Here is a 25,353-nt window from a genome sequence, read left to right as displayed (position 1 = left end):
CAGGTTTCCCCTTGGCTACAGGCCTCCTCTGGTTCCAGCCACTGCTGGCCACCATCTCACGCTCAGCTGGCAAACTCTGCTGTCAGCGGCTACACTGGCAGCTGGCTCAGACAGAAAGGCTGCTGGGAAGGGCCATCTCAGACAGACAGCCCTGACCCCCTCCTCCCCGTTACACCCCGAGGTGTAACTACGACCATCTTCCCCTCTTTGAAAGCTCTCCCTACTTCCCAACCCCCGACCCCTTACTAATTTCTGTGGCTATTCCAAATGAAACACATAAATCTAAATATTCAAATCTAACACCAAGAAAATGAAAGCAAACAGATGACATTAGTCTTCTGTGTCTGGATACCTGGGTTACCTCAATCAGGATTGTTGCTTCCAGGCTCCTCCACTTATCTGCAAATTTCATAATTCCATCATTCATAACATCCGAATAATGCTCCACTGTGTAAATGGACTGCATTTCCCTCTCCACTCATCTGTTGACTCACAGCTAGGCTAGGCTGTTTCAATGTTCAAGCTATCATGCGCAGGGCAGCAATGAGCACGGTGATCGAGTATTTCTGCACTAAGATGTTGTCTTTTGGATACATGGCCAAGAGTAATACAGCTGGATCATGTGCTGTATCTGTTTCTAGCCTCTCTTTTTTTTAATTTGCTTACTTAATTTATGTGAATACACTCTTCGGACACACCAGAAGAGGACATCAGATCCCATTACAGATGGGTGTGAGCAACCATGTGGTTGCTGGGAATTGAACTCAGGACCTCTGGATGAGCAGTCAGTGCTCTTAACCATTGAGCCATCTCTCCAGAGTGTTTCTAGCTTTTTGAGTAACTCTCATACTGATTCCCATGGTGGCTGTGCCAGTCTCCCTCCCATCAGCTGTGAATGTGTGTTCCCTTTCTCCACAACCATGCCAGGATCGGCCATTCTTCCTTCCTTCCTTCCTTCCTTTCTTCCTTTCTTTCTTTCTTCCTTCCTTCCTTCCTTCCTTCCTTCCTTCCTTCCTTCCTTCTTTCTTTCTTTCTTTCTTTCTTTCTTTCTTTCTTTCTTTCTTTCTTTCTTTCTTTCTTTCTTTCTTTTCTTCCTTCCTTCTTTCTTTCTTTTTTTAAACTTTATTTATTTAGTGAGTACACTGTAGCTGTCTTCAGATATACCAGAAGAGGGTCCCATTACAGATGGTTGTGAGCCACCATGTGGTTGCTTGGAATTGAACTCAGGACCTCTGGAAGAGCAGTCGGTGCTCTCAACCGCTGAGCCATCTCTCTACCCCTGGTCATCATTTGTTTGTTTGTTTGTATTTAGCCATTCTGATTGATGATAAGATAGTAAGGTGAAATCTCAAAGCAGTTTTAATTCTCATTTCTCTGCTGTCCAACTATGATACCTATGAACCACAATGATGAACAGCATAGCGTGATAACTCTAAGGATGCAGTAGATGGCACACACACCTCGGTAGTAACCAACAGCTCAATAAGAGGAAATCATGACTGGCACTGGCAACTCAGACGACTGACTACCCAGGACCACTGAAGTCATGAATCTTGGAGAAGAACCTACAACTAACACTTCACTAAACAAATATAATTCCTAACTACATTCTAAATATTTGCCCTTGTACCCAGATATAAGTGTAGTCCTTGCCCCCTTCCCCCCATCAAGGAAATTTCTCTTTACTACAGATAGAGACCATTACAGAAGACTACAACCAATCAAAATACAGAGTTATAGAGCCTGGTCCCAAAGAATACATATCTTAATGAAATAATACACTTACACCTTTCAGGAGCCCTCATGAAGCAAGGCTGCTAACAGAACTTCTACAACGAAGCACTGTTACCCTTTCTGTTATGTTTTCCCTGAGTTCTAGCTTTAAAAGAGTAACTTTTTCTTCTTTCCCTTTTTCTTGGTTAGTAACAAAACCCCTAATCGAGTTTTCTCAGACAGTTTAGGCTCTTCCCTTGTTTTGTGGCAGGCTCAACACCACTGCCTTCCACCCGGGAGCGGCTTGCCAACCTTACTGCTGCATTCTTGGACCCTAAGTTGGGTCCTTCTCTCCGAACGGCTCCATCTTCCTCCTCCTGGTAGCGGCAGCCTGCCTGCTTTGCTGGTTTTCTTTCAAAATCTATTAAAATGTTTCCTTATGTTTCCTTTCGTGGCTACTTTCAAATTATTTCATTAGCCATACTAAAACTCAAAAAAGGGAACCTCAGTTTCCACAGTAACATTATGGCCACATGAAATAAGTCTCCTGTCTCATGCTCTTCGCTATGGTCTCTTTAATTGGTATGCTAGGGCCAGGTGGCAGATGACCTAGCCTAGCTTGCTGGAGGCTGCTAAAGCATTGGGGTCTCACTCTAACAATTCTGGTGACAGCCCCACTTTGGATTGGTCTGCTCCGTTGATAACTAATACAGGAATTTAGTCCAAACTGATTTTCCCTTTAAGGCACCAGAATCTTGAGTTGGGGTGTGTAGGTGTCCTGTAGGTGAGGGGACTGTTGAAAATTCTTGTATCACCATTTCTAACAAGTACTGCCATCAATTGGTAGAGATGTGGATGGCATTTTGGACACTTGATTTCCACATTTTTGTTTCACGGGTTTTAAAGAATAACCTGGTTCTGTCTGTACCATTATGTGTGCATGTGAGGCTTTCTTTGGCTTGCCTGTGATGTAAGAGGTTCACCCCTTTATCTCGAGGTTTGACAACCAATCCATACAGTTTCTACTGACTTCCTCTTCCACTAACCCTTAGTCAAGCCAGACCCTGGAGTAGGGATTGGACCTCTAATGCACTCTAATGCTGTATACCAGAGGGAAGTGCCTTCTTCTGGCGTATGCTCTCCTAATTCTTGTTCCTTGTCCTCATAGATGACTCCTTCGTACACAAGCACCACCACTATCACAGCGCCTCCCTCTGGAGTCTTGCAGAAAGGAAGAGAACAATTAAAGACAGTGCCCCTCTATCTGGAAGAAGACATCCGTCCTGAAATGAGAGAAGATATCCACGACCCCAGCTACCAGGATGAGGAGGGGCCCCCGCCCAAGCTGGAGTACGTCTGGAGGAACATCATCCTCATGTCCCTGCTGCACGTGGGGGCCCTGTACGGGATCACCCTGGTTCCCTCCTGCAAGGTCTACACCTGCCTCTTCGGTAAGTACCTTTCTTTGTTCTGAGTCAGTGAGTATCTCCAGTTTCTCCCCCTCTTTAATAAAGGGGGTCTTGCAATGGGCAGTGGCTCCTCTGTGTCCAGGTTTTCCTTTTTCTCTATGGTCCTTGATAAACTAACTGTACATAGTATTGGGAAGCAAGAACATATGTCTCTTCTTCTTCTTCTTCTTCTTCTTCTTCTTCTTCTTCTTCTTCTTCTTCTTCTTCTTCTTCTTCTTCTTCTCCTCCTCCTCCTCCTCCTCCTCCTCCTCCTCCTCCTCCTCTTTCTCCTCTTCCTCCTCCTCCTCTTCCTCCTCCTCCTCTTCCTCCTCCTCCTCTTCCTCCTCCTCCTCTTCCTCTTCTTCCTCCTCCTCTTCCTCCTCCTCCTCTTCCTCCTCCTCCTCCTCTTCCTCCTCCTCCTCTTCTTCCTCCTCCTCCTCTTCCTCCTCCTCCTCTTCTTCCTCTTCCTCCTCCTCCTCCTCTTCCTCCTCCTCCTCTTCTTCCTCCTCCTCCTCTTCCTCCTCCTCCTCCTTCTCCTCCTCTTCCTCTTCCTTCTTCCTTCTCTCCTTCTCCTCCTCCTTCTCTTCCTCTTTTTCTTCATCTTCTTCTCCTCTCTCTCTCTCTCTCTCTCTCTCTCTCTCACACACACACACACACACACACACACACACACACACACACATACACATACAAGACAGGCTCTCATGTGGCCCTGGCTGGCCTAGAACTCTCTCTAGCAGAGAATGACCTTAAGTCTCTGATTTTCTGGGTCCACTTCCCAAGTACAGGCATTATAGTGTCCATCACAACAGCTGGTTTTTTTGTTGTTGTTTGTTTGATTTTTCAGAATCTCATTGTGTCACCTAGACTGTCTTGGAACTCTCTATGCAGTACAGGCTAGCTTTGACCCCATGGTAATCCTCCTAGGATGTGGGTGAAGTAAAGGTCAGCTGGGTGCTTTCTCCACCTTTTGACCTATCATTGACTTTATGTAATCCTGTTTACAGAAAGCTCTTTGGATTAAAGATGTGTGTACTAGTGCTGAGTCACCCCACAACAAGGTTTTTCCAGTTCACAGTCTTAGGGTTTGCAATGTGATCAACTATCCTGCAACACATAATAATGTGAAGCTTGAGGCTCTGTGTAAATGTGACTGTGCAGGGCTGACTTTCCCTGAGACCCCTGTTACAGGGCTGAAAGGCTACAGTAACAACACGTTGACAGTCATGGCCCCATGCCCCATGAATCTCTGCTTCAGTTGAGGTTGAGCTCTGACTGCAATTTTCTAAACATTCTTGATTATTTAGGTCTGGAATAGTTGATGACCTTGAACCCTTTGGGGAAATGATCTGAAGGTCAAAGGGCATAGAACCTAGAAAAGTGTTGCAGTGGTCTGACAAGGAAAGCAGGATAACGCTGTAGACCATGCTGACAACCTGTCTTCTTTGTAGCAGCCTGCCTCTCTGCCCACTTTGTGCCTGGGTCTTCCTGACTCACATCCATTCCTACTTGGAATGGTTAGAGGTGATGATGATTTTTGCAGGTCCAAATGCTCTTTGATGTCTCAAAGACCAACCCATAGACTCCTTAAAACCCTAAAAAGCAAACTCTGGTATCAGGAGGGTGTTCTTGGACACTTACTAGTTGTCTGACTCCTCCGTCCCAACAGCATTTGTCTACTATGTGATCAGTATTGAGGGCATTGGGGCCGGAGTTCATCGCCTGTGGAGTCACAGAACGTACAAGGCACGCCTGCCCCTGCGGATCTTCCTCATCATCGCCAACACCATGGCATTCCAGGTAAGAAGCAGTGCTTACTATCTTGTGTCTCTGCTCTATGGATGACACAGGGCAGAGTGGCAGACATCAGAATCCAGAAAGGTAGTCTTCAATGGTCTTCTCAAGTACATGCTCAGTATAGAGATCCTCACAACATGGGACATCTCCTGGTCACTGGGAAGGGAAACAGGACATTGGTAGAACAGGTTCTCCAGGCATAACTTTCTAACTCTAAGTTCCCTGGGTTATAATGCAGAATGGCTGCTGTAGTCCTTTGGTTTAAAGGACCACAGAATATCATCAAGACACTATGGTTCCTTAAACACTCAGTCACCAATAAATCATGCTTTGCTGTGACTGTCTTTGAACTCTACTGTAATAGGAAGTGGAATGTGTCACAGACTCAAGAACTCTCTTCTTTCAGGTAAGAAGAGCGAACACGTCTATAGGGCCGCATGCTGCACACTGGGCCTGCATTTGACATGGAATAACTCCCAAGTCCTCAGAACCAGGATGCCAGTAGCCTTATTGTTCCACCCATGGAACAGATGAGGAAACTGAGTCACTGACACATTAAATAAGCTGATCTTATTGTTCTCAAGGGCCACCATGATGGGTAACTCAAGCACAGAGGACAGTGCTTGTGACAAGTTTATAATGGATAGACTATAGGAAATTAGGAAAGGGACATTCACCCAGCCATAGGCGGTTGCTTGCAGTATAGGATTTGGCTTGGAAGATAAGGGGAAAAATACTAGAACACTAATGAATTACTTTGCCTTGACAATATCTGAGGCTCTTATCATGTGTGTAATCACCTGGTTCTGACAATGTTTATGGTGAAGGCTCCCAGTCTCTATGTTTAGAGGACAAAAAGAAGAGACACATATATTAGGAATAGATAAAGTTCAGAAAAGCCCAGAGGTCATTGAGAAATGCACTCATGTTCCTAAGTCATAAGTTGGTCCTCTTGGGTTACATGCATGACAACCCACTTGTGATGGCAAGGACATAGAGTTTTTGCAGCTTTACGACAGAGCAGAACCTTGGAGCCCAAGGCCTTCTGTTTCATAATCTTGCTGTCCCCAGTCAGATGTCTTGAAAGGAACCCTGTTTCTGGTTACTTGCATAAAGAAGCACAATGTCCTCTGCTGATGAAACTCTCTGAACACTGAGACCCACTTTCCATCTACCCACTTCGCAACCTTGGGAAGCAACAGTATTCTTTTGTTCTGGGCCTTTAAATTGCTTTTTCACATAAGCTTCACGGGCAAGTGTGCATGAGAGGGTGCTCCCCAAGGCCTCCTTGAGAGACAGAGTCCCTAGGACTCTGAGAGTCCCAGGCCCTTGCAGACTTCTAGGACCCTGCATGCCCCCAGGGTGGCATCTCTTCTCAGTACCGGATTCCTCTTCCCTGTGCTTCCAGAATGATGTGTACGAATGGGCCCGAGATCACCGCGCCCACCACAAGTTCTCAGAAACACATGCAGACCCTCACAATTCCCGCCGTGGCTTCTTCTTCTCTCACGTGGGTTGGCTGCTTGTGCGCAAACACCCGGCCGTCAAAGAGAAGGGTGGAAAACTGGACATGTCTGACCTAAAGGCTGAGAAGCTGGTGATGTTCCAGAGGAGGTGAGTGGGGGCTCAGGGTGGAGCTTGAAAGATGAGGTTTCAAGGTCTCATTTCTCTTAGCCCTGAATAGATTCCTAGGTTTATCTGTCCAATAGCATCCATCATTTCAGCCAAGTGTGCCTGTAATCCCAGCACTGGAGAGACACAGGCAGATAGACTTCTGTGAAGTCCAGACCAGCCAGAGCTACATAGTGATACTCTGTGGACTGAAGAGATGACTCAACAGTTAAAAGCATTTCTTATTTTTCCAGAGGACCCTAGTTCAGATCCCAGCACCCATGTTGGGTGGCTGACTCCCACAAGTCCAGCTTCTGGATCCAATGCCCCATTCTGGCCTTCAGAGGCACAGGAACATATAGGCCATTTACTCACACATACATACATACATATACATCAATACAAATAATAAACAAATTTTAAAAAGCACATTGGCCAGGTGTGGTGGCACATGCATCTTTAAACTCAGGATTTGAAAGGCAGAGGTGGGTGGATCTCTGTGGGCTTGAAACCAGGCTGGTCTACACAGTGAGATCCAGGAAAGTCAGGGTTATAAAGTATTATGCTGCTTTCAATAAAATGAAAACAAACAGATCATTTTAAACTCTAGACTTTAATTGCTTGGATGTCCGAAGTCACGGGATGTCGCTCTGTTCCTCTCTCTCTGAACTGATTTCATTAAACCAGTTAAATGTAGCAAATACTCACTGACCAAGGATACTCATAAATAGAATAAACTCAATTAAGTCCTTACTATCTGGGAGAGTTCAGCATATACCGAAAATACCATGAAGGAAAGCAAAATACTATCCGTATTGTGAGAGGCAGAAAGGGTCAGAGGTCACTCGGGGAGAACAAGAAAGACATCAGAAACAATCAAAAGATCTACGTACAGACCAAAAATAGGAAAGTGAATTAAGGCTTCATGCAGGATCCAGAAACAGTCTGTGTCCTTGACCTACAAAAACTATGACAGGACAAAAAAGCTAACACAGACTGATGTCATCGGCCGTGCCTTAGCCACACATAGGACCCTAGTGGTTGACAATGAGGAGTTTATTTCTCCAACAATGGGTGCTACAAAAACAGAGCCTTGCCTTCCAGAGGCCACGGTCAGGTCAGGTCAGGTCAGGGGAAGAAGACATAGAGCCGGAGAGGTGAGGGAAGGACACAGTTAGCGAATGGAGAATGTTGTGTTTTATAAAAAGATAGAGAAGGAATATGCTTTGGTGGAAATATAGTCAGGTATAGAGAAGGGGGGTGTCTCGGGGGGGGGGGGGGAATGAGGAATCCCTTCCCCCTGAGGGACCAGCCACACGCCAGTATAGTATGGAATAAAGAGCAAGAGCAGGAAAGAGCGGGAGGGGGCAAGCAGCCCCTTTTATAGAGTCAGGTACACCTGACTGTTGCCAGGTAACTGTGGGGAGGAGCTTAGACAATGCTAACAGAGAGGACTCTCCTGAGGGAAGGAGGGCAAAAATGAGAAAGTTGTTTTGCTCTGTACCCCACTTTTTAATAGGGTTATTTGGTTCTCTGGGTTCTACCTTCTTGAGTTCTTTGTATATATTAGATATTAGCCCTCTGTCAGATTTAGGGTTGGTGAAGATCCTTTTCCAATCTGTTGGTTGACATTTTGTCCTTTTGACAGTGTCCTTTGCCTTACAGAAACTTTGTAGTTTTATGAGGTCCCATCTTGATCTTAGAGTGTAAGCTGTTGGTGTTCTGTTCAGGAACTTTTCCCCTGTGTCCATGTCCTCAAAGGTCTTCCCCAGTTTCTTTTCTATTAGTTTCAGTGTGTCAGGTTTTATGTGGAGGTCCTTGATCCACTTGGAGTTGAGCGTAGTACAAGGAGATAAAAAAGAACTTCGGATGGCTGAGAAGCACCTTAAGAAATGTTCAACATCATTAATCATTAGGAAAATGCAAATCAAAACAACCCTAAGATTTCACCTCACACCAGTCAGAATGGCTAAGGTCAAAGAATCAGGAGACAGCAGGTGTTGGCAAGGATGTGGAGAAAGAGGAACATTCCTCCACTGTTGGTGGGATTGCAAGATAGTACAACTACTTTGGAAATCAGTCTGGCGGTTCCTCAGAAATCTGGGCATGACACTTCTGGAGGACCCTGCTATACCACTCCTGGGTATATACCCAGAGGATTCCCCGGCATACAATAAGGATACATGCTCCACTATGTTCATAGCAGCCCTATTTGTAGTGGCCAGAAGCTGGAAAGAATCCAGGTGTCCCTCAATGGAGGAATGGATAAAAAAAAAATATGGTATATTTACACAATGGAGTACTATTCAGCCATTAGAAACAATGAATTCATGAAATTCTTAGACAAATGGATGGAGCTGGAGAACATCATACTAAGTGAGGTAACCCAGTCTCAAAAGATCAATCATGATATGCACTCACTGATAAGTGGATATTAGCCTAGAAACTTTGAATACCCAGGACATAATCCACATATTAAATGATGTCCAAGAAGAACAGAGGAGTGGCCCCTGGTTCTGGAAAGATTCAGTGCAGCAGTATAGGGGAATACCAGAACAGGGAAGTGGGAAGAGGTAGATGGAGGAACAGGGGGAGGGAAGAGGGCTTATGGGACTTTTGGGGAGTGGGGAGCCAGAAAAGGGGAAATCATTTGAAATGTAAATAAAGAATATATCAAATTAAAAAAAAGAAAAAGAAAATGAGAAAGTTGGGTACAGGTCACAGCAGTGACTGAAAAGTTCAAGACATTACTGCTGAAGGGACACCAATCGGTTCTCTCATAGAATCAGCAGTTTGTTGTTCTGTGTGGAGGTGAGATTAGGATAAAGCCTCCAGTCGGACAGAACCTGCTGGTGGTCAGGACGTTCACATCAGGCCTTGACGGAGGAATCTAGAAGGAAATAGAGAAATGTCAAAGACCCATTATATCCTCATAGAGGAAAAGCTCAAGGGCGGGTGTGAAACAGCGCCTCAACACAGACTGGCTGAGAATGGGGTTTGGTCCTGATTTGCTGAGTAACTGACCTCATCCCTCTACAAGTAAGAACAAAGAGCCCTTGCTCTGTTAACTGGCGGGGTTAATTTACGACAGTCTCCCCTCACCACAGATTTACCATGAAAATGATAAAACTCTGTACTGAGAAGATTTTCCACCTCGGTTTTTCTTTGATAGGGCTCCCACCTCACCCCTGCACTGGCAATGTAAGAGGAAGATAGCAGCCCCTCCCTCTGAGAATAACCAATCCAGATTAGGATGAGCGTCCTCTCCCCAGACTCAGTGTGTGATCTCTCCACGTAGGTACTACAAGCCTGGCATTCTGCTATTGTGCTTCATCCTGCCCACGCTGGTGCCCTGGTATTACTGGGGTGAGACTTTTGTAAACAGCCTGTGTGTCAGCACCTTCTTGCGATACGCTGTGGTGCTCAACACCACCTGGCTGGTGAACAGTGCCGCCCACCTCTACGGATATCGTCCCTACGACAAGAACATTGACCCCCGGGAGAATGCCCTGGTTTCCTTGGGATCTCTGGGTAAGTGAGTCAGCAGTCTATGGTATTTTATAACATTCATTGCGGTATTTTATAACATTCATTGGTCTCCTTATTCCCCGAGGGTCGAGGAAGACCTGAGTGATCCGTTCTTAAAGGCGCTTAGCGTCTCATGTCTTCCATTGTAAAACTCGGGGGTTGTGATATTGGGGAAAACATGCAAGTCAAGCAACACTCTTTATGTAAGAGGGGAAAAGATAAAAATCCTGTCTTTGATTGGAAGGTTAAAAGCAAAACAAAACAGAAGTCTTCCAAATGAGCCTTTCTCAAGTTGTCTCTGACTCAGGTCTCGGGGCTGGGCTATTCCCGTGTGGATCAGGTGATTCATACATAGGACAGTAGGATCAATGGAGAATACAATGAGCCTAGTCATGTCATATGAAGGAAAGAAGAAACAAGTGTGGCTTTGTTCAACTGACTTAAAAGTGAGCCATTCTCAGAGTACTAGCGCCTCTCCCTGGTGTGGTTTTATGAACTTACACCCCTATCCAAGATTCAGGAACCACCACCAGCACCAGCACCAGCACCACCACCACCACCACCACTACCACCAGCACCACCACCACTACCACCAGCACCACCAGCACCACCACCACTACCACCAGCACCACCACCACCACCACCACCACCACTACCAGCACCACCACCACTGCCACCACCACCACCACCACCACCACCAGCACCAACACCACCAACATGCACTTCCATTCACCAATGTTTAAGTAAATCAGCTATGGACTGCGGTGTATTCTGCGAATGCCTGCTCCCAGCTCCAGCCCCGTTGTGAGCTCGCTGTCCTCAGCAGCAGCCAGCACCTTGCTTTGCCCCTGTTGATGCTCTTCCACTCCGCCTCACTCCTCTCTGACTTCTGCTGCTGCTCTCCTGTTTCCCACCATTCTAATCTTCAATGTCTTCTTTTCCTCCCGTCAGTTTCTCTCTCTCCTCCACCGCCGTCTCTTCCCTTTGCCTTCATCCCACTCCTGAAGAACTGAGGATGAAATTTACAGCCCTGTGCAAATGCTCTGTCGCTGGACTACACCCCCCAGCCCTCTGTACAATTTCCTACCTTGTGAGACAGGAACTCTCTAAGTAGTCAAGGCTGGCCCTGCACTCACTCTTAGCTCAGGCTGAACTTGAAATCTTCCAATAAGCTATTTGTCTAGCTCTTTCATCTTTACTGTAGAAATATAGTCTGTCTGATTTGTCCTGGCAAGTCTTGAACTTTCTATCCTCCTGGTCCAGCCTCCATTAAGCTAGGATCACAGACAAGGGTCACTTAAAATACATAAATCCAGACTCCAGAGGAAAGAGTTTTCCTGTCTTCTTATAGCTCAAGATATACCCTTCAGTGTTTTTTGTCTGTTCCATAAAATTTGATGCTTTCACGTGTTGATATTATCTATTTTAGTCTGCGTACACAGAAGTTGTAAAAGGAAGTTAGAATTTTATACTCGGGAGTGGGGGTGAGACAGGGTTTCTTTGTGCAGCCCTGGCTGTCCTGGAACTCACTCTGTAGACCAGGCTGGCCTTGATCTAGACTGTCTCTGCCTCCCAAGTGCCAGGATTAAAGGCATGCATCACCAATGCCCAGCAATTTTTATTCTTCTTGAAGCCACAGCTTATTTCTCTTGCAATATATTTGTGTAAATGTTCAGCTAAACGGCTTCTTATCCTGTTAGCCTTGGGGGCAAATTTTCTTCCAACATGCTTTCAAATAATGAGGATAGTCAGGGCCTTTCAGCTCATTGCTTCAGAGTCAAAGGCAGTCCTGAATCACTAAAGTCTGAGGAGACCACTGGGTAAGAGGTGTGTGCAGAGGAGGAGGCAGCCATCATCACCGAGCCCCCTAACTGCTCTCCTGGCTTCTGTTGCAGGCGAGGGCTTCCACAACTACCACCACGCCTTCCCCTATGACTACTCCGCCAGTGAGTACCGCTGGCACATCAACTTCACCACGTTCTTCATCGACTGCATGGCTGCCCTGGGCCTGGCCTACGACCGGAAGAAAGTGTCCAAGGCTGCTGTCCTAGCCAGGATTAAGAGAACTGGAGATGGGAGCCACAAAAGTGGCTGAGTTTGGAGTCATTCTAGTCCAAAAGCCAGCTGGGCAGGGGTTTAATAATGTTTAAATGCTGAAAAGAAGCACCCATGTTGTACAGAGTCCCAGACAGTATTCCTGTAAAATATTCAAATATTAAAAGGCCAAAACTTTCTTTTATGATGCTAAGCAGAAATTCTTCTGTTCTTAGTCTTTTGTTCCAGGGACCTTTTAAATTGCTTAATCCTTCTTATTACTTTTACTGCCTTTCTTGGAGAGCTGTAGGTGAGAAATAGTTTGGAATAGACCTTTGAAAACGCAGTAAATGGCCAGGTGGTGGTAGCGCACGCCTGTAATCCCAGCATTCTGGGAGGCAGAGGCAGGTGGATTTCTGAGTTCAAGGCCAGCCTGGTCTACAGAGTGAGTTCCAGGACAGCCAGGACTATACAGAGAAACCCTGTCTCAAACAAAACAAATCCAAAAAACCAAACCAAACAAAACAAAGCAAAAAAAAAAACCAAAAAAAGAAAAAAAAAGAAAGAAAAGAAAAGAAAGAAAGAAAGAAAGAAAGAAAGAAAGAAAGAAAGAAAGAAAGGAAGGAAGGAAGGAAGGAAGGAAGGAAGGAAGGAAGAAAGAAAGGAAAAAGAAAACACAGCAAATATTTTAAATTAAAGGGCTCCGCCAATACACCAATAGCGCTCTTTCCTTGTTCTCTCTTGAGCTTCAAGGTAGGTGTCTTGAGCTAAATCTGACCAGATCTTCCTGGACATTCTCTGTTAATTACCATAAGGCTGCAGAAAAGAGGAAAACACACACATTACCACCACCACCAAAATACAACAAAAAACCTAACCTTTCCTTGGCGCTGAGCTTACACTGCATTACAATATCAGGGAGGAGAGCTACCATGCCAGGTAGGATCCTTAAGCAGAGATGGTGTTGCATGGAAAGAGTTATACGAATGTTCTTTCTGCCAGATCAGAGCCAGCTGCTCCCCAAGTGCACATGGAACCTGCCACACAGCCTCCTTACTTTTTGTCTTGATCCCAAGAGCTAGGTAATGAAACTCTTCCCATTTCAAGACAGAAATGGAGAGGTTGAGGGATAGTGTTGTTAGGCAGATTGTGAGAGATAACCTCAGGAAACGCTATTTGGGTTGAAGATTTCCTGAGTAGGTCCTCGATGTCCTTCTGAGACAGTTTCAAAGCTGGGTTCCTTTCTTAGTCCAGTTTGCTCCTTGGGTTGATAAAATTCAGGGATTCTTGCACAGTGTCTTGCTTATTGCCTCCCTCCTTCCTAGGGTTAAGTTCGAGACTATCCTAGGTCAGTGAATCTTTAGTGCATATGATTGGTTTAAGGAAACAGCTGAAGATTCAGTGCAGGCTGCTTGGTTTTCATCAACAGTCTTCCTCAGTTGTGGATGCTGTATTCAACAAACTTACTGGTCAGGCAATGTGCCCACCAGTTCAATAGAAGCAAGTCTGATAGGTAGGTAGGTAACACACTGATTCATGAGTAGATGTAAGACCCAGAAGGGAATTCACCAACAGAAAACCCATGGTTGGGGGACAGTGAGATGGCTCAGCAGGGAAAGGGGCTTGCAGCCAAAGCCTGAGGATCTAAAGTCAATCCCAAGACTGTGTAAAAAGCTGAATGTAGTGGGGCATTTCTGTAATTCCAGTACACCTCAGAGAGGTGGGAGGTGCAGAAAGGAGGACTGCCTAGAAGCTAGAGGGGAGTAGCTGGGCAAGGGAGATCCTGCCTCAGAAACAAGGAAAAGAACTGACTCCCAAAAGTTGTCCTGTGACCGGGCAGTGATGACACACACCTTTAATCCCAGCACTTGGGAGGCAGAGGCAGGCAGATTTCTGAGTTCCAGGCCAGCCTGGTCTACAGAATGAGTTCCAGGACAGCCAAGGCTATACAGAGAAACCCTGTCTCGAAACACTGCCCCCCCCCAAAAAACATCCTGTGACCTGCTCATGTGTACCCCACACACACACACAATGCTACCAAGTTTTAAAAACCCTACAACTGTAGAGTTCCTAGGCTTTAGTGGGGAAGCTGTTATTGTTGTTCCCTATATGTAATATATCTATCAAATTCCCTTCTGAACAACTATGGTTTTGCCCACAGATTTATGTTGCAGGATAATCGATCACACTGTGAACCCCGAAGTTGTATAATTTACTGGGGGAAAAAAACCTGTTTCTAGTCACGGTATGGCTCAGCCCTCGCACCCATCTTTAATCCAAAAAGCTTTCTGTAAATAGGTTTAAATAAAGTCAACCACAGGCCAAGAGGCGGAGCAAGCAACCAGTTGACAGGGGGAAAAAACACCCACAGAAAGTGAGAGGGAGTCAGGAGGCCAGATAGAGAGAAGCACAGGAAGTGGAAGGGAGGGACATTCAGCTTGAGGGGGTTTGAGATGGTGTGGAGGAGAGCTTGCTTTTTTAGGACATTGGTGTTGGCTGTGGAGGTCAGCTGGGTGCTTTCACTGCCTCTTTGAACTAGCAGGCTTTCACCCCAGCATCTGGCTCCGAGTCTTTCTTTCTTTCTTTCTTTCTTTCTTTCTTTCTTTCTTTCTTTCTTTCTTTCTTTCTTTCTTTCTTTCTTTCTTTCTTCTTTCTTTCTTTCAATATATTCTTCATTTACATTTCAAATGTTATTCCCTTTCCCGGTTTTTCCCCTTCCCAGAAAACCCTCAACCCATCCTCCCACCCCCTGCCTCCAAGAAGATGCCCCTCCGCCCAACCCACTCCCACTCACCCTCTCTCGATTTTCCTGTGCCGGGGCATCCATCGATCCTTCATAGGGCCAAGGACCTCTCCTCCTACCAGTGCCCAACAAGGCCCCACAATTGCGGCTGGAACTATGTGTACCCCTTGGTTGACGGCTTAGTCCCTGGGAGTCCTGGGGGTCTGGTTGGCCTTCATTGTCTTCCTTTCCTTGGGGCTGCAAACCCCTTCAGCTCCTCCAGTCCTCCCTCCAAGTCCTCCATTGGGGACCCCGCGCTCAGTCCAATGACTGGCTGCTAGCATCTACCTCTGTATCTGTAAGGCTCTGGCAGAGCCTCTCAGGAGACAGTCATAACAGGCTCCTTTCGGCAAACACTTCTTGTCGTCCGTAATAGTGTCAGGGTTTGGTGACTGTTTAAAGGATGAATCCCCAGGTAGGACAGTCTCTGGGTGGCCTTTTCTTCAGACTCTGCTCCACACTTTGTCTCCATAATTGTTTCTGTGAGTATTTTGTTCCCTTTCTCAGAAAACCGAAGTAACCACACTTTGGTTTTCCTTTTTCTTGAGCTGGCAAGGATATGGAGAAAGAGGAACACTCCTCCATTGCTGGTGGGATTGCAAGCTGGTACAACCACTCTGGAAATCAGTTTGGCGATTCCTTAGAAAATTAGACATAGTACTATCTGAGGACCCAGCTATACCTCTCCTGGGCATATACCCAGAAGATGCTCCAACATGTAATAAGGACACATGCTCCACTATGTTCATAGCAGCCTTACTTATAATAAATAGCCAGAATCTGGAAAGAACCCAGATGTCCTTCAACAGAGGAATGGATTCAGAAAATGTGGTACATTTACATAATGGAGTACTACTCAGCTATTAAAAACAATGAATTCAAGAAATTCTTATGCAAATGGATGGAACTAGAAAGGGTCATCCTGAGTGAGCTAACCCAATCACAAAAGAACACACATGGTATGCACTCACTGATAAGTGGATATTAGCCCAAACGCGCTCAGAATAAACAAGATACAACTCACAGACCACAAGAGGCTCCCGAGTCTTTATTGGTAAAACCAAGCAATTGAAATTTTGTTAAAATCGACACTACACGCAGCTTTGGTCATTGGCTCTTTTACAATGGTCAACAGTAAATTCAGAATTCCTCACAGTTCCTCTGACACTAAAAATGTGTGACCGTGATGGCATGGCCCTGTATGCGACATCCGCATCAAGTTTCCTGAAGCCTGGGGTTGTCAGAACGGTAGAGCCTGAGAGAAAGGCTATAATGGACAAGAACTCTTGACTTCCAGGCAGGCCATGGCCTTTGAACTCTTGACGTTACAGCAGCTGTGATTACCTGCAAAAGAGCTAGCCAGGATTGGGCCTGTCACCATCACAGCATGCCTAGGAGAAGGGCTCATGGGAGTGTACTCTTCCCTGGGGATATATGATCTCTCTCTCTCTCTCTCTCTCTCTCTCTCTCTCTGTGTGTGTGTGTGGGGGGGGGGGGTGTTTAGCCACAGATAAGGCATCTGTGCGTCTGTAAATGAACCCGTTCCCATGGTCATGGAAGCAATGGCTTTGTATATAGATGAGCCAGCGGCTTAAGTTATATTCCTCAAAGGACATAGTTTACAACAGAATTTGAAGAGCAAGTGTGGCTTACATTTTTTTAAATGTGGTTTAAAAGTTGAAATCCCAAGGCTAGAGACATGGCTCAGTGGTTAAGAGCACTGCCTGCTCTTCCAAAGGTACCAATTCCCAGCAACCACATGGTGGTTCATAATCATCTGTAAAGGGATCTGATGCCCTCTTCTGGTGTGTCTGGAAACAGCTACAGTGTACTCATATAAATAAAATAAATCTTTAAAAAAATGTTGAAATCCCACTAGCTGGTTTATCTTCCTTCTCTCAGAGACTCTTCTTTTGTAAATGAAACTGTACAATGGTTTTAGGAGTCATACTGTTTTGGTTTAGGGATGAGACAGGACTTCCAGCCACAAGGTCACATACATTCGGCCTTAGAGAAGCTTATTGGTGATTTCCAACATCATCATCTGAGATGACTTCTGGAAAACACAGCATTTCTATAGATGATTCTGTTTATTAGTTGTGTTGAAGATTTTTTTTTTTTTTGGTTTTTTGAGACAGGGTTTCTCTGTGTAGCCCTGGCTGTCCTGGAACTCACTCTGTAGACCAGGCTGGCCTTGAACTCAGAAATCCACCTGCCTCTGCCTCCCAAGTGCTGGGATTAAAGGTGTGTGCCACCACTACCTGGCTGTGTTGAAGATTCTTATTCTTGAGAAAGGCAAATCAGATCCCAGAGTCCTTTTCTCTGTGTTCCTATGATGTGACAGGCTCTGTCCCACCATGCCTTCCCTGCCATGACCAACCTCCACCTCTGAAACTGTAAGCCCAAATTCATCCTTCCTCCTTTGAGCTGTTTCTGACAGCTATTTGGTCACAACAGTGCAAAAGCACTTAGTACAGAATCTTTTGTTTGGTTGACTGAGACAGGGTCTCACTATGTATGCAAGGCTGATCGTGAACTCACAGAGATCCACTGCCTCTGCTTCCCTAGGGCTTGGACTTATTAGAGTATCTTAAACATTTAACCACAGCCGTGTTTTAACGGTCTACCCTATCACATGCTCAGCTCAAGGGCTGCTGGGAAGTCTCCCTGTGGCTAAAGGGTCAGTGTGCAATGAAATGAACAGGTCTCACATGTGCTTTGGTTCTGTCTTTGCTACAAAACCTGGTAAATGTCACAATGAGTGTGAGTCCAATTTTGTGACCTATATTAACTTTCTATGGTGCTGGCAAAGACTTATTTTGTTCAGTGAATTTGGAGCAAGGAACTCAGATAATAATAACAAGGTATGAGAAATGGAGAGTGTGCCTTGAAGTTGCTGGAGACAAAAAGAACATCTGTGCTTCTATAAATGAACCCGTTCCCATAGTCATGTAAGCAATGGCTTTGTATATAGATGAGCCAGTGGCTTGGGACAATCAGGTTGTCCCACCTCACTCCCCTCCCTAAGCTTCTCTATCAGAGCTATAAGGGAGCAGGTGGGCGGTGCTGACTCCTGATAGGTCTGGATCCACGTGAGGACCTAAAACCCAAGAGGTGCTTAGTCTGAGTCATTTCTCCTAAGGAGCAGTAATATTGCTGGTCAGAAAAAGGAAAGTGATTTCTTTAAAATGCCAGCAGAGGGCGCAAGAACGCTCATAGGTCTTATGAATTCTTAGCAAATTCTAGATGACCTAGAAAATACATACACACACCACACACACACACACACACACACACACACACGCGGTCCACACACCCCCTTTTCTCTTGGTATAGCCATTTTAAATGATGTGGATTTTCACAAACAAAAATTAGCCATTTTAATGAGGACAATGATACAGATCAGAATCTCGGCCCCACGCACTCTTGGTGCACTTGAGTTTTCCAACAATCTGCTGGTCTGGAAATCTGTGGCTGCAGTCAGTGCCCTGATGATACCCAGGTCAGAATACGCCCTACTGGGATCCTAGGAATTTTATCCTGTTGAGTTTCTTTCAGAGAGAGAGAGAGAGAGAAAGAGAGAGGGGGGAGGAAAAGAAAAAGAAAAAGAGTTTCTGCTGGGTGGTGTCACATATCTTTAATCCCAGCACTTGGGAGGCAGAGACTGGCAGATTTGAGGCCAGCCTGGTCTACAGAGTGAGTTCCAGAACAGCCAGGGCTACACAGAGAAACCCTGTCTCGGAGGGGAAAGAAAAAAGAAAAAAGAAGAAAACAAGAAAAAGTTTCTCTCCCCATCCCCATCTTAAGACACTGGTATAAACTATGATAACTATAAATCATTTACTTTTTTTATAAAGTAAAAATGATTTTTAAAAAATGAAAGTGAACAACTGTATGGTATTAGTACACTCACAGTGCTGTAGCGCTGACACACCCACTTTCAAATTTCTTTCCCCCCCCTTCCCCCCCCCCCATTCCAAAGAGACACTACACCACCTAAACACTGACCCCTCTCCTCACTCCCCTCCCTGGCCGCAGACGCTTTCTCCTCTCTGGACTTACCGCATGCCTCACGGGGAACAGAACCAGCCCTACAATCTGTGAGCCCCACATCTGGCTCTCCTCTTGAAGCACGTTTTGTACATCTGTTGACAGGGTAGCACCAATCAGTACCAGAATCCTTTTCTTTTTCTTATTAGCATCCCATTGTGTGTGAACAATGAATGCTCTTTATCCGGCCCTCCCACACTGGCCCGTGTACAGATACCCCGAAGTCCATCTGACTCTCCCCTCCTACCCTGTGATGAGAGCCCGTGGTAAGAGATTTGGAACCAGGTCGTCAAGCCTGTCCTCCAATGACTTGCTCCCCAGCACAGCCTGCCTTTTTATCCCGGGGTGGGGAGGGGGGGGAACAGTCTGCTTCCTCAGTTAACCCTTTTTCACAGCTACATTTGCATGTTTGTCTCTGCCTAGTCTACAGATTTTAAGACGTACAGGTACAGCCGCAGTGGCAAGAAGTGGAGATCCCCCTGCTTTAGGTCAAACTGTGAATAGATTCATTTATCCATTTCCCTTTTCCAATGTCTAGTTCCTAATTCCTTGGCAATACAGGTGTGTCCGGGGTATTTCTCTCCCAAAACACCTGACAAGATGAATAAGGAGGCTTTTCTTTTGGTTCACATTGAAAGGTATGGCAGAAAGGTGCTCCAGCTCTGTCAGCAGGAGAATGAGGTGATACTGTGTCTGATGTCAGCATCCAGCCGCCTGTGACTTCCTCTTGCTTTTTTTATTTTTTATTTTTATTTTTTATTTATTTTTTTTTTTTAGTCAGGGTTTCTCTGTGTAGCCCTGGCTGTCCTGGAACTCACTCTATAGACCAGGCTGGTCTTGAACTCAGAAATCCACCTGCCTCCTGAGATTAAAGGCGTGCACCACCACTGCCTGGCACTCTTGCCTTTTTAAAGTTCAGTCCAGACCCCGGCGTGTGTCAAGATGTCACCCACATTCAGGGTGACTCTCATACGTTACCCTTCTCAGTTGGCCCATTCTGACACACTCAAAACGTGTATCTCCCTGGTGACTCTCAATCATGTTAAGCTAACAACTAAATTAATCACAAGGAGAAAACTGAGGTGGCAATTTTATGGCCCTGTGCCCCTGGCGACACTGCTTTGAGCTTCGCGCACCATTAGTGACTTGGGTGTGTAGCAGGAGGGCAGCGGTGTGATCTTGCGGTAATTCTTCAACCTTTCATGGGGATGCCAACCTGTTTTCTACAGCGGCTGAACTAGCCGTGTTCCAGGGCATCCTTGTTGTTGCCACTTTGCATTATCAAAACCGTCCCAGGACCGGCCTCCAGACTCCTTACCCATTAGGTACAGGCTGGGAGAAGGAGCCTAGCCTTTCCCAATGTAAAGCTGTCTACAGGAGATCACTCCAGGGTCAAGAAGTCACATTCGCCCCATCTGCTCGAGGAGCTATAAACTTTTTTCCTAGAGACTTCCACTCGGCCTCACGCAGAACCCCACTTTCAACGCTGGGGCCTGAGGCAGTGGGCTGCAGCTGTGCTCAAATGCTTCCGCCTAGCTCCTGTTCCGATGCTTGCACTAAGCTTGCACAGTTGCAATCAGCCCCGCCTCTGCTCCCACGCCCTGTCTCTGCCCAGGCAGGCCTGGCGGGCGGGAGCCTAGAGCCAGAGGAGACAAAGGGAGAGAGAGGCGTGCCGTCCCTCCCCGGGTTACTCTCGGTCAGCACCCGCCCACAGGGTCACTAGCGTTCACTCGCCCCACAGCGCCTGACCCCGCGTAGCCAATCAGCGGTCGTGCTACGGCTCTGCCGGAGCCCGAGCCAATCCGGAGGCGCCGCCCGTGCAGCCCGCACTCCGATGTTGCCATCCTAGATGAGGCTAGGGAGAGCGCTTAAGTATTCAGTTTTTCCCAGTCCTTGGGACAGAAATGCTGAGCAGTGGGCTACTGCGGCCAGCCGGGTCAAGGGGCCTAGGGCAATAGGGTTGGGCCTCAGGAGCTTGGGTGTCAGCCTCACATGTCTGCTCTGAACTCCTACTTCTACCACAAACTGGCTAGTGTGACCATGACCAAGCTATTTGATAACTCTACTTGACACTTTTATTTAAAACAGAAGTACGGAGTAGCGACCACAGAGGGCGGGGCCTCCGCAAAATGAATCTCCCAGGGATCTTTCCATATCTGCTCTCCATATTCCTTAGCCGACCCTTTCAGTCAGCTGCTGGGTACAAACACCTGTCTGCTTCCTGCCTCTTTTACTCAAACAAAACAAATAAAACCACTTCAAAATTCTACCCAGGGCTTCACGAGTCTCTCAAAAGGCCCGGTAGGTTCTGAAGGCGGAGACACAAGTAATGGACCCGAAAGAAGTCAGTGCCTGTTGATTCCTGGCGGAGTCCTTACCCGGCAGAACCTACCTATTGACTAAGTATGGGGTGTGCATGCACCTATGTCAGTGTGTGTGTGTGTGTGTGTGTGTGTGTGTGCTGCGGGGTTGATAGCATTCAGAGTTGGTGGAAAGGCCAGTGCCATGATTTTTCTCAGAGCTAGGAACTTTCCCCTACCTATGAAGGCTACAGCTGATCCTTTAGTTCAAAACTCATTCCCCCCTCGTGTTCCGGGGAGAATAGGAAGGCAGGATGGAGTTGTGAGTGGGCATTGCCGCCATGGCTTTCCCAATCTCCCCCGCCTTAATTGCCCCATTGGCCAGGGTCTCCCTGGGCTTGAATTCGCCCTAATTGCTGAACTAGATTCCGTTTTCCAGAATGAAATCTCAAGTGTTCCCATGTCCACAGGAGAGGCCCAGTGGCCAGTGGAAGAGAAGACACGGGAAGAGAAAAGGGGGGGGGGGAAGAGAGGAGATGGCATAGGGGACAGCAGATGGAGCTGAGCCAGGGGACAGGGTTTGGATAAGGTAACATCAAATAGTCTTTGACCAGTGAGTGAGGAAGCCATAATTGACAACTGTATCAATCTTTCTTGTTGGAAAAAAAAATCACACACACACACACACACAGAATGTCTGGTGCCCTCAGAGACCAGCTGAGGGAACAGAGTGACCTGGACTGGAGTTACAAACAATTGTGAGCCACCACGCAGGTGCTGGGACTCAAACCTACGACCTCTTGAAGAGCAGCCAGTGCTCTTCACCACTGAGCTATCACTTCTTCCCACACACACCATTTTCTCATGGGGAAAGATGGGGACAGAAGGTGGGCCCATGTCTATTAGGATCACCTGCGCACGCTCGCACGATGCCCTCAACAGCATGAGGCTCTGGCTTGGCCGATGCCTGCTCTTTTGTCTCCCTTCTTGCACCCTCTCCGCCTGGAGCTGCCAGGCCAGCTACCTCTGTACATCTTGCCCCTTTGTCATGGCAGGAAGGCATACAAGGCAATAAAAGACTTGGCCATCCAGAGCCTTTCAATCCATAGCTCCGAGGAACAGCCCACATGGTAAGGCTGAACCTGGATAGCCACTATATATAATAAATATAAGGCCCAGGACAGGTTTCGGGGGCAGCACCTGACCTGTGTGTGTCGCAGCTCCATACTCTGAAGCAGAAATCCAGCTTCGGTCCTGGAAGTCCTGAATTCTCCTCCGTGGTCTCAGCTCTGGTAAGCTCTGGGCACCTGAGGGCCAGCATACTTGCAGAAAAGGAGTTTCTAAGCAGTGACTCCTGTCAGTGGGTGTAGGCTTTAAAAACATGGGACTCACAATACAGTCGTGGCTAAAGTGAGCTTCTGGAAGGATTTGGCTTGCTGCTTAGCTGAGTTCTCTAGGAACCAAATCAGCTGAAATCAGTAGACCAATCAATGGTCATGGGAATCTCTGAGTTTGACAGGATAGAGCAATATTTGATTCTGAAATGAACTATACAGCAATATCTTGTGAAGTAAAAGAGGTAGAACATGGTGAAAAAAAAAATAGGACCAAAGGTGAGGGCTGCATTATGGGGGCCCAGTTTTGTTCTGGTAGTTTTGAGACCAGCTCTCCACAACACAAAATTGCCACTTTTTGTTTTGTGGTATAATTAGAATATCTCTGGTTGTGCACGGAATAGTTTAGTAAATAGTGTGTGTGCCCACACATCAGGCAGGAGTGAGCTTCCCACCTCCAGCATACAGGTGGAAGCCATCCTTAATGATTGGCTGGGACAATATTAAAATGGACACACTGGGACCTATTTGGACCCCATAAGAAGAAAACAAAGATGAAGGATACAATATCCAATGAGGAATGCGCTGAAGAATGATTTTACTCTCTATAGCCAGCGCATGCTTAACATAATACAACTTAGAGAGTTTATGTTTAAAAAAAATTGGAAAGGATAAAAAAAATATTTATATTTTTTTTCTTGTGCTGAAGAGACACTCAGCCATTAAAGGCTAGATTCACAACCAAAACTGTAAAAGTTGTGTTTCCAGCACCCACAGCTGTCTCTCCAGCCATGGTGTGTGTGTGTGTGTGTGTGTTTGTGTGTGTGTTCTTATTTGCATTTACCTAGTTACCTCACTGTTAACATTTTAAAAAATTGTTCCTGAAGAGGAAGGCTACCCATCTTCCATGTTGGGGTTAATTATTGTTCTTATGTCTTGTTTTGAGGAGTGGGTAAGTGGGGGTAGGAGGAGGTCAGAGGGGGTAGGAGGGAAGTAGGAGGGATAGGAGGGGGTAGGAGGGGGAAGGAGGGGGTAGGAGGGGGTAGGAGGGGGTAGCAATGCAGCCATGTCTGACTCCGTAGTTCAGATTGCTCAGAAGCTGGTTGGTAGGACATCCTGGCTTCGAACTCATGATCACCCTGCCTCTGGCTGCACAGTGCAGAGAATAGACATAAACCCAACACCTTCAGGCTTGTGACAGAACTGGAAACTATCAAAATCAGTGGTATTTCCCTGAAATCGCAGTACTCAGGAGGCTGGGATGGTGAGGTTCTGAGATGCAAGTCAGATAACACAAGGCCTCATCTAACCACAAAAACAAACAAACTAGTTCTCTGAATCATAAGAAGCACAATGTAAATAAAGCCCCCTCTTCCACTTTCTATCCCGCTGACTAAGGTGCATCAAGCACATTGCTCTCACTGTACAATCTGTTCTCAGTTGAATTTTAGTTCAAGGGGACTTTCTCTTCTACCTAACTCTTCTTAACCTAGGCACTGGAGCAGGACCCGTGCTTGCACGCCATTCCTCCCTGACCCGCACTGGAGAACACAGGTTCCCTCGCTGCCTACCGGGCAGCCTCTTCCTGCTGACTTTCCACTCCCTCTTCTCACAGCTTTCCAGCTCCTAGATGACCGCCAGGACCAACACCATCACAAAGCCTCTCTCTGGGGAGCTAAAGAATGAAGGAGAGAAATTTGAAAAGCTTCTACAACAATGGGAAGAAGACATCCGCCCTGAAATGAGAGAAGATATCCATGACCCCAGCTACCAGGATGAGGAGGGGCCCCCGCCCAAGCTGGAGTACGTCTGGAGGAACATCATCCTCATGGCCCTGCTGCACGTGGGGGCCCTGTACGGGATCACACTGGTTCCCTCCTGCAAGGTCTACACCTGGCTCTTCGGTGAGCAGCGTCCTTGTCTTGGACCAGTGCTCCTGGTCTTTTCCTTTTTTTTAATGAGGTCCACTCTAGCACAGGTCAGCAGCCATGTTTTGAATAGCATTCTCTGTCCTTTTCCCTTTGGCTCCCGAGGGATTGGCTGGGCTAGAAACAGAGCCTAGATGGATGCTAGAGTGTCAGTCCTGGGCTCCCCTTAGCATGGATGCTGAGAAGCACATGGTGTCTTGGAGGAACAGACATGAGAAAAATCAGCAACAGTCCCTGAACAAACTTTTCTGTGTGTGTTCCTGCCTGTTCTATCCCTTCCTGTCACAAGAGAAGTAGGCCCCTCTCCAGGTACTGGGCCAGGAACTTTATGAACTACACATTGAGCCCAGTCAGGGGACAAAACAAAATAAGATTGTACAAGAGGAAACAGAAGAGGGTTATCCACATGACTATTTTAACCTCACCCTCTGTCTAGATGAGGCTGGTTTGCCCGGGAGGAAGACAATACAGGCTCCTAGACAACTCAAGTGCACAGGTGTATTATAACTCCTTCCTCTATGCAGGTCTCCAGGGTGCAGCATATGCCGGTCAAGATGTCATTGGACTGAATCAGATTGCAGAAGTGTCTCATGTTCCGTTCCCCATCCAGCCTGCTGCTCTCATCCATTCCATTGTTATAGACACTACACTAGTCTTCGTGGTCCCCAACACACAGTTCTTTGGCAGACATTATAAACCTGGAGCAGCCCAACTTTAGGGCTACTGGACTGAGGGAGACAGTGAGGTCCCTAACACGCCTTAGTTCAGGCCCTTGGGGATTCATAAACCTGGGCAGACAGTAGCGCTGTCCCTGGCGTTGACAGATGA

At 46.6% G+C, this 25,353-nt stretch overlaps 2 protein-coding genes across 2 annotated transcripts in view; both read left to right on the top strand.

The window, feature by feature from the left end:
• Positions 1-528: 528 nt before the first annotated feature.
• LOC127685183 (acyl-CoA desaturase 3) lies at positions 529-12,192 on the top strand. The gene is made up of 6 exons (XM_052182094.1): positions 529-627; positions 2,882-3,164; positions 4,831-4,961; positions 6,367-6,572; positions 9,868-10,100; positions 11,993-12,192. The coding sequence occupies exons 1-6, from the start codon at positions 529-531 to the stop codon at positions 12,190-12,192; spliced, it is 1,152 nt and encodes a 383-aa protein (XP_052038054.1).
• Positions 12,193-24,212: 12,020 nt separating this feature from the next.
• LOC127687015 (stearoyl-CoA desaturase 4) overlaps positions 24,213-25,353 on the top strand; it is a 96,175-nt gene continuing 95,034 nt past the window's right edge. Inside the window, exon 1 of the mRNA XM_052185231.1 lies at positions 24,213-24,501. Coding sequence (XP_052041191.1) covers positions 24,228-24,501 — 274 coding nt within the window. The 5' untranslated portion in view covers positions 24,213-24,227. The remainder of the gene's footprint in view (positions 24,502-25,353) is intronic.

The sequence above is a fragment of the Apodemus sylvaticus genome, chromosome 1, assembly GCF_947179515.1.
Source record: "Apodemus sylvaticus chromosome 1, mApoSyl1.1, whole genome shotgun sequence".
Classification (NCBI taxonomy): Eukaryota; Metazoa; Chordata; class Mammalia; order Rodentia; family Muridae; genus Apodemus; species Apodemus sylvaticus.
Note: the sequence above shows the minus strand (reverse complement) of the source record. Positions and strands in the feature narration are given on the sequence as shown.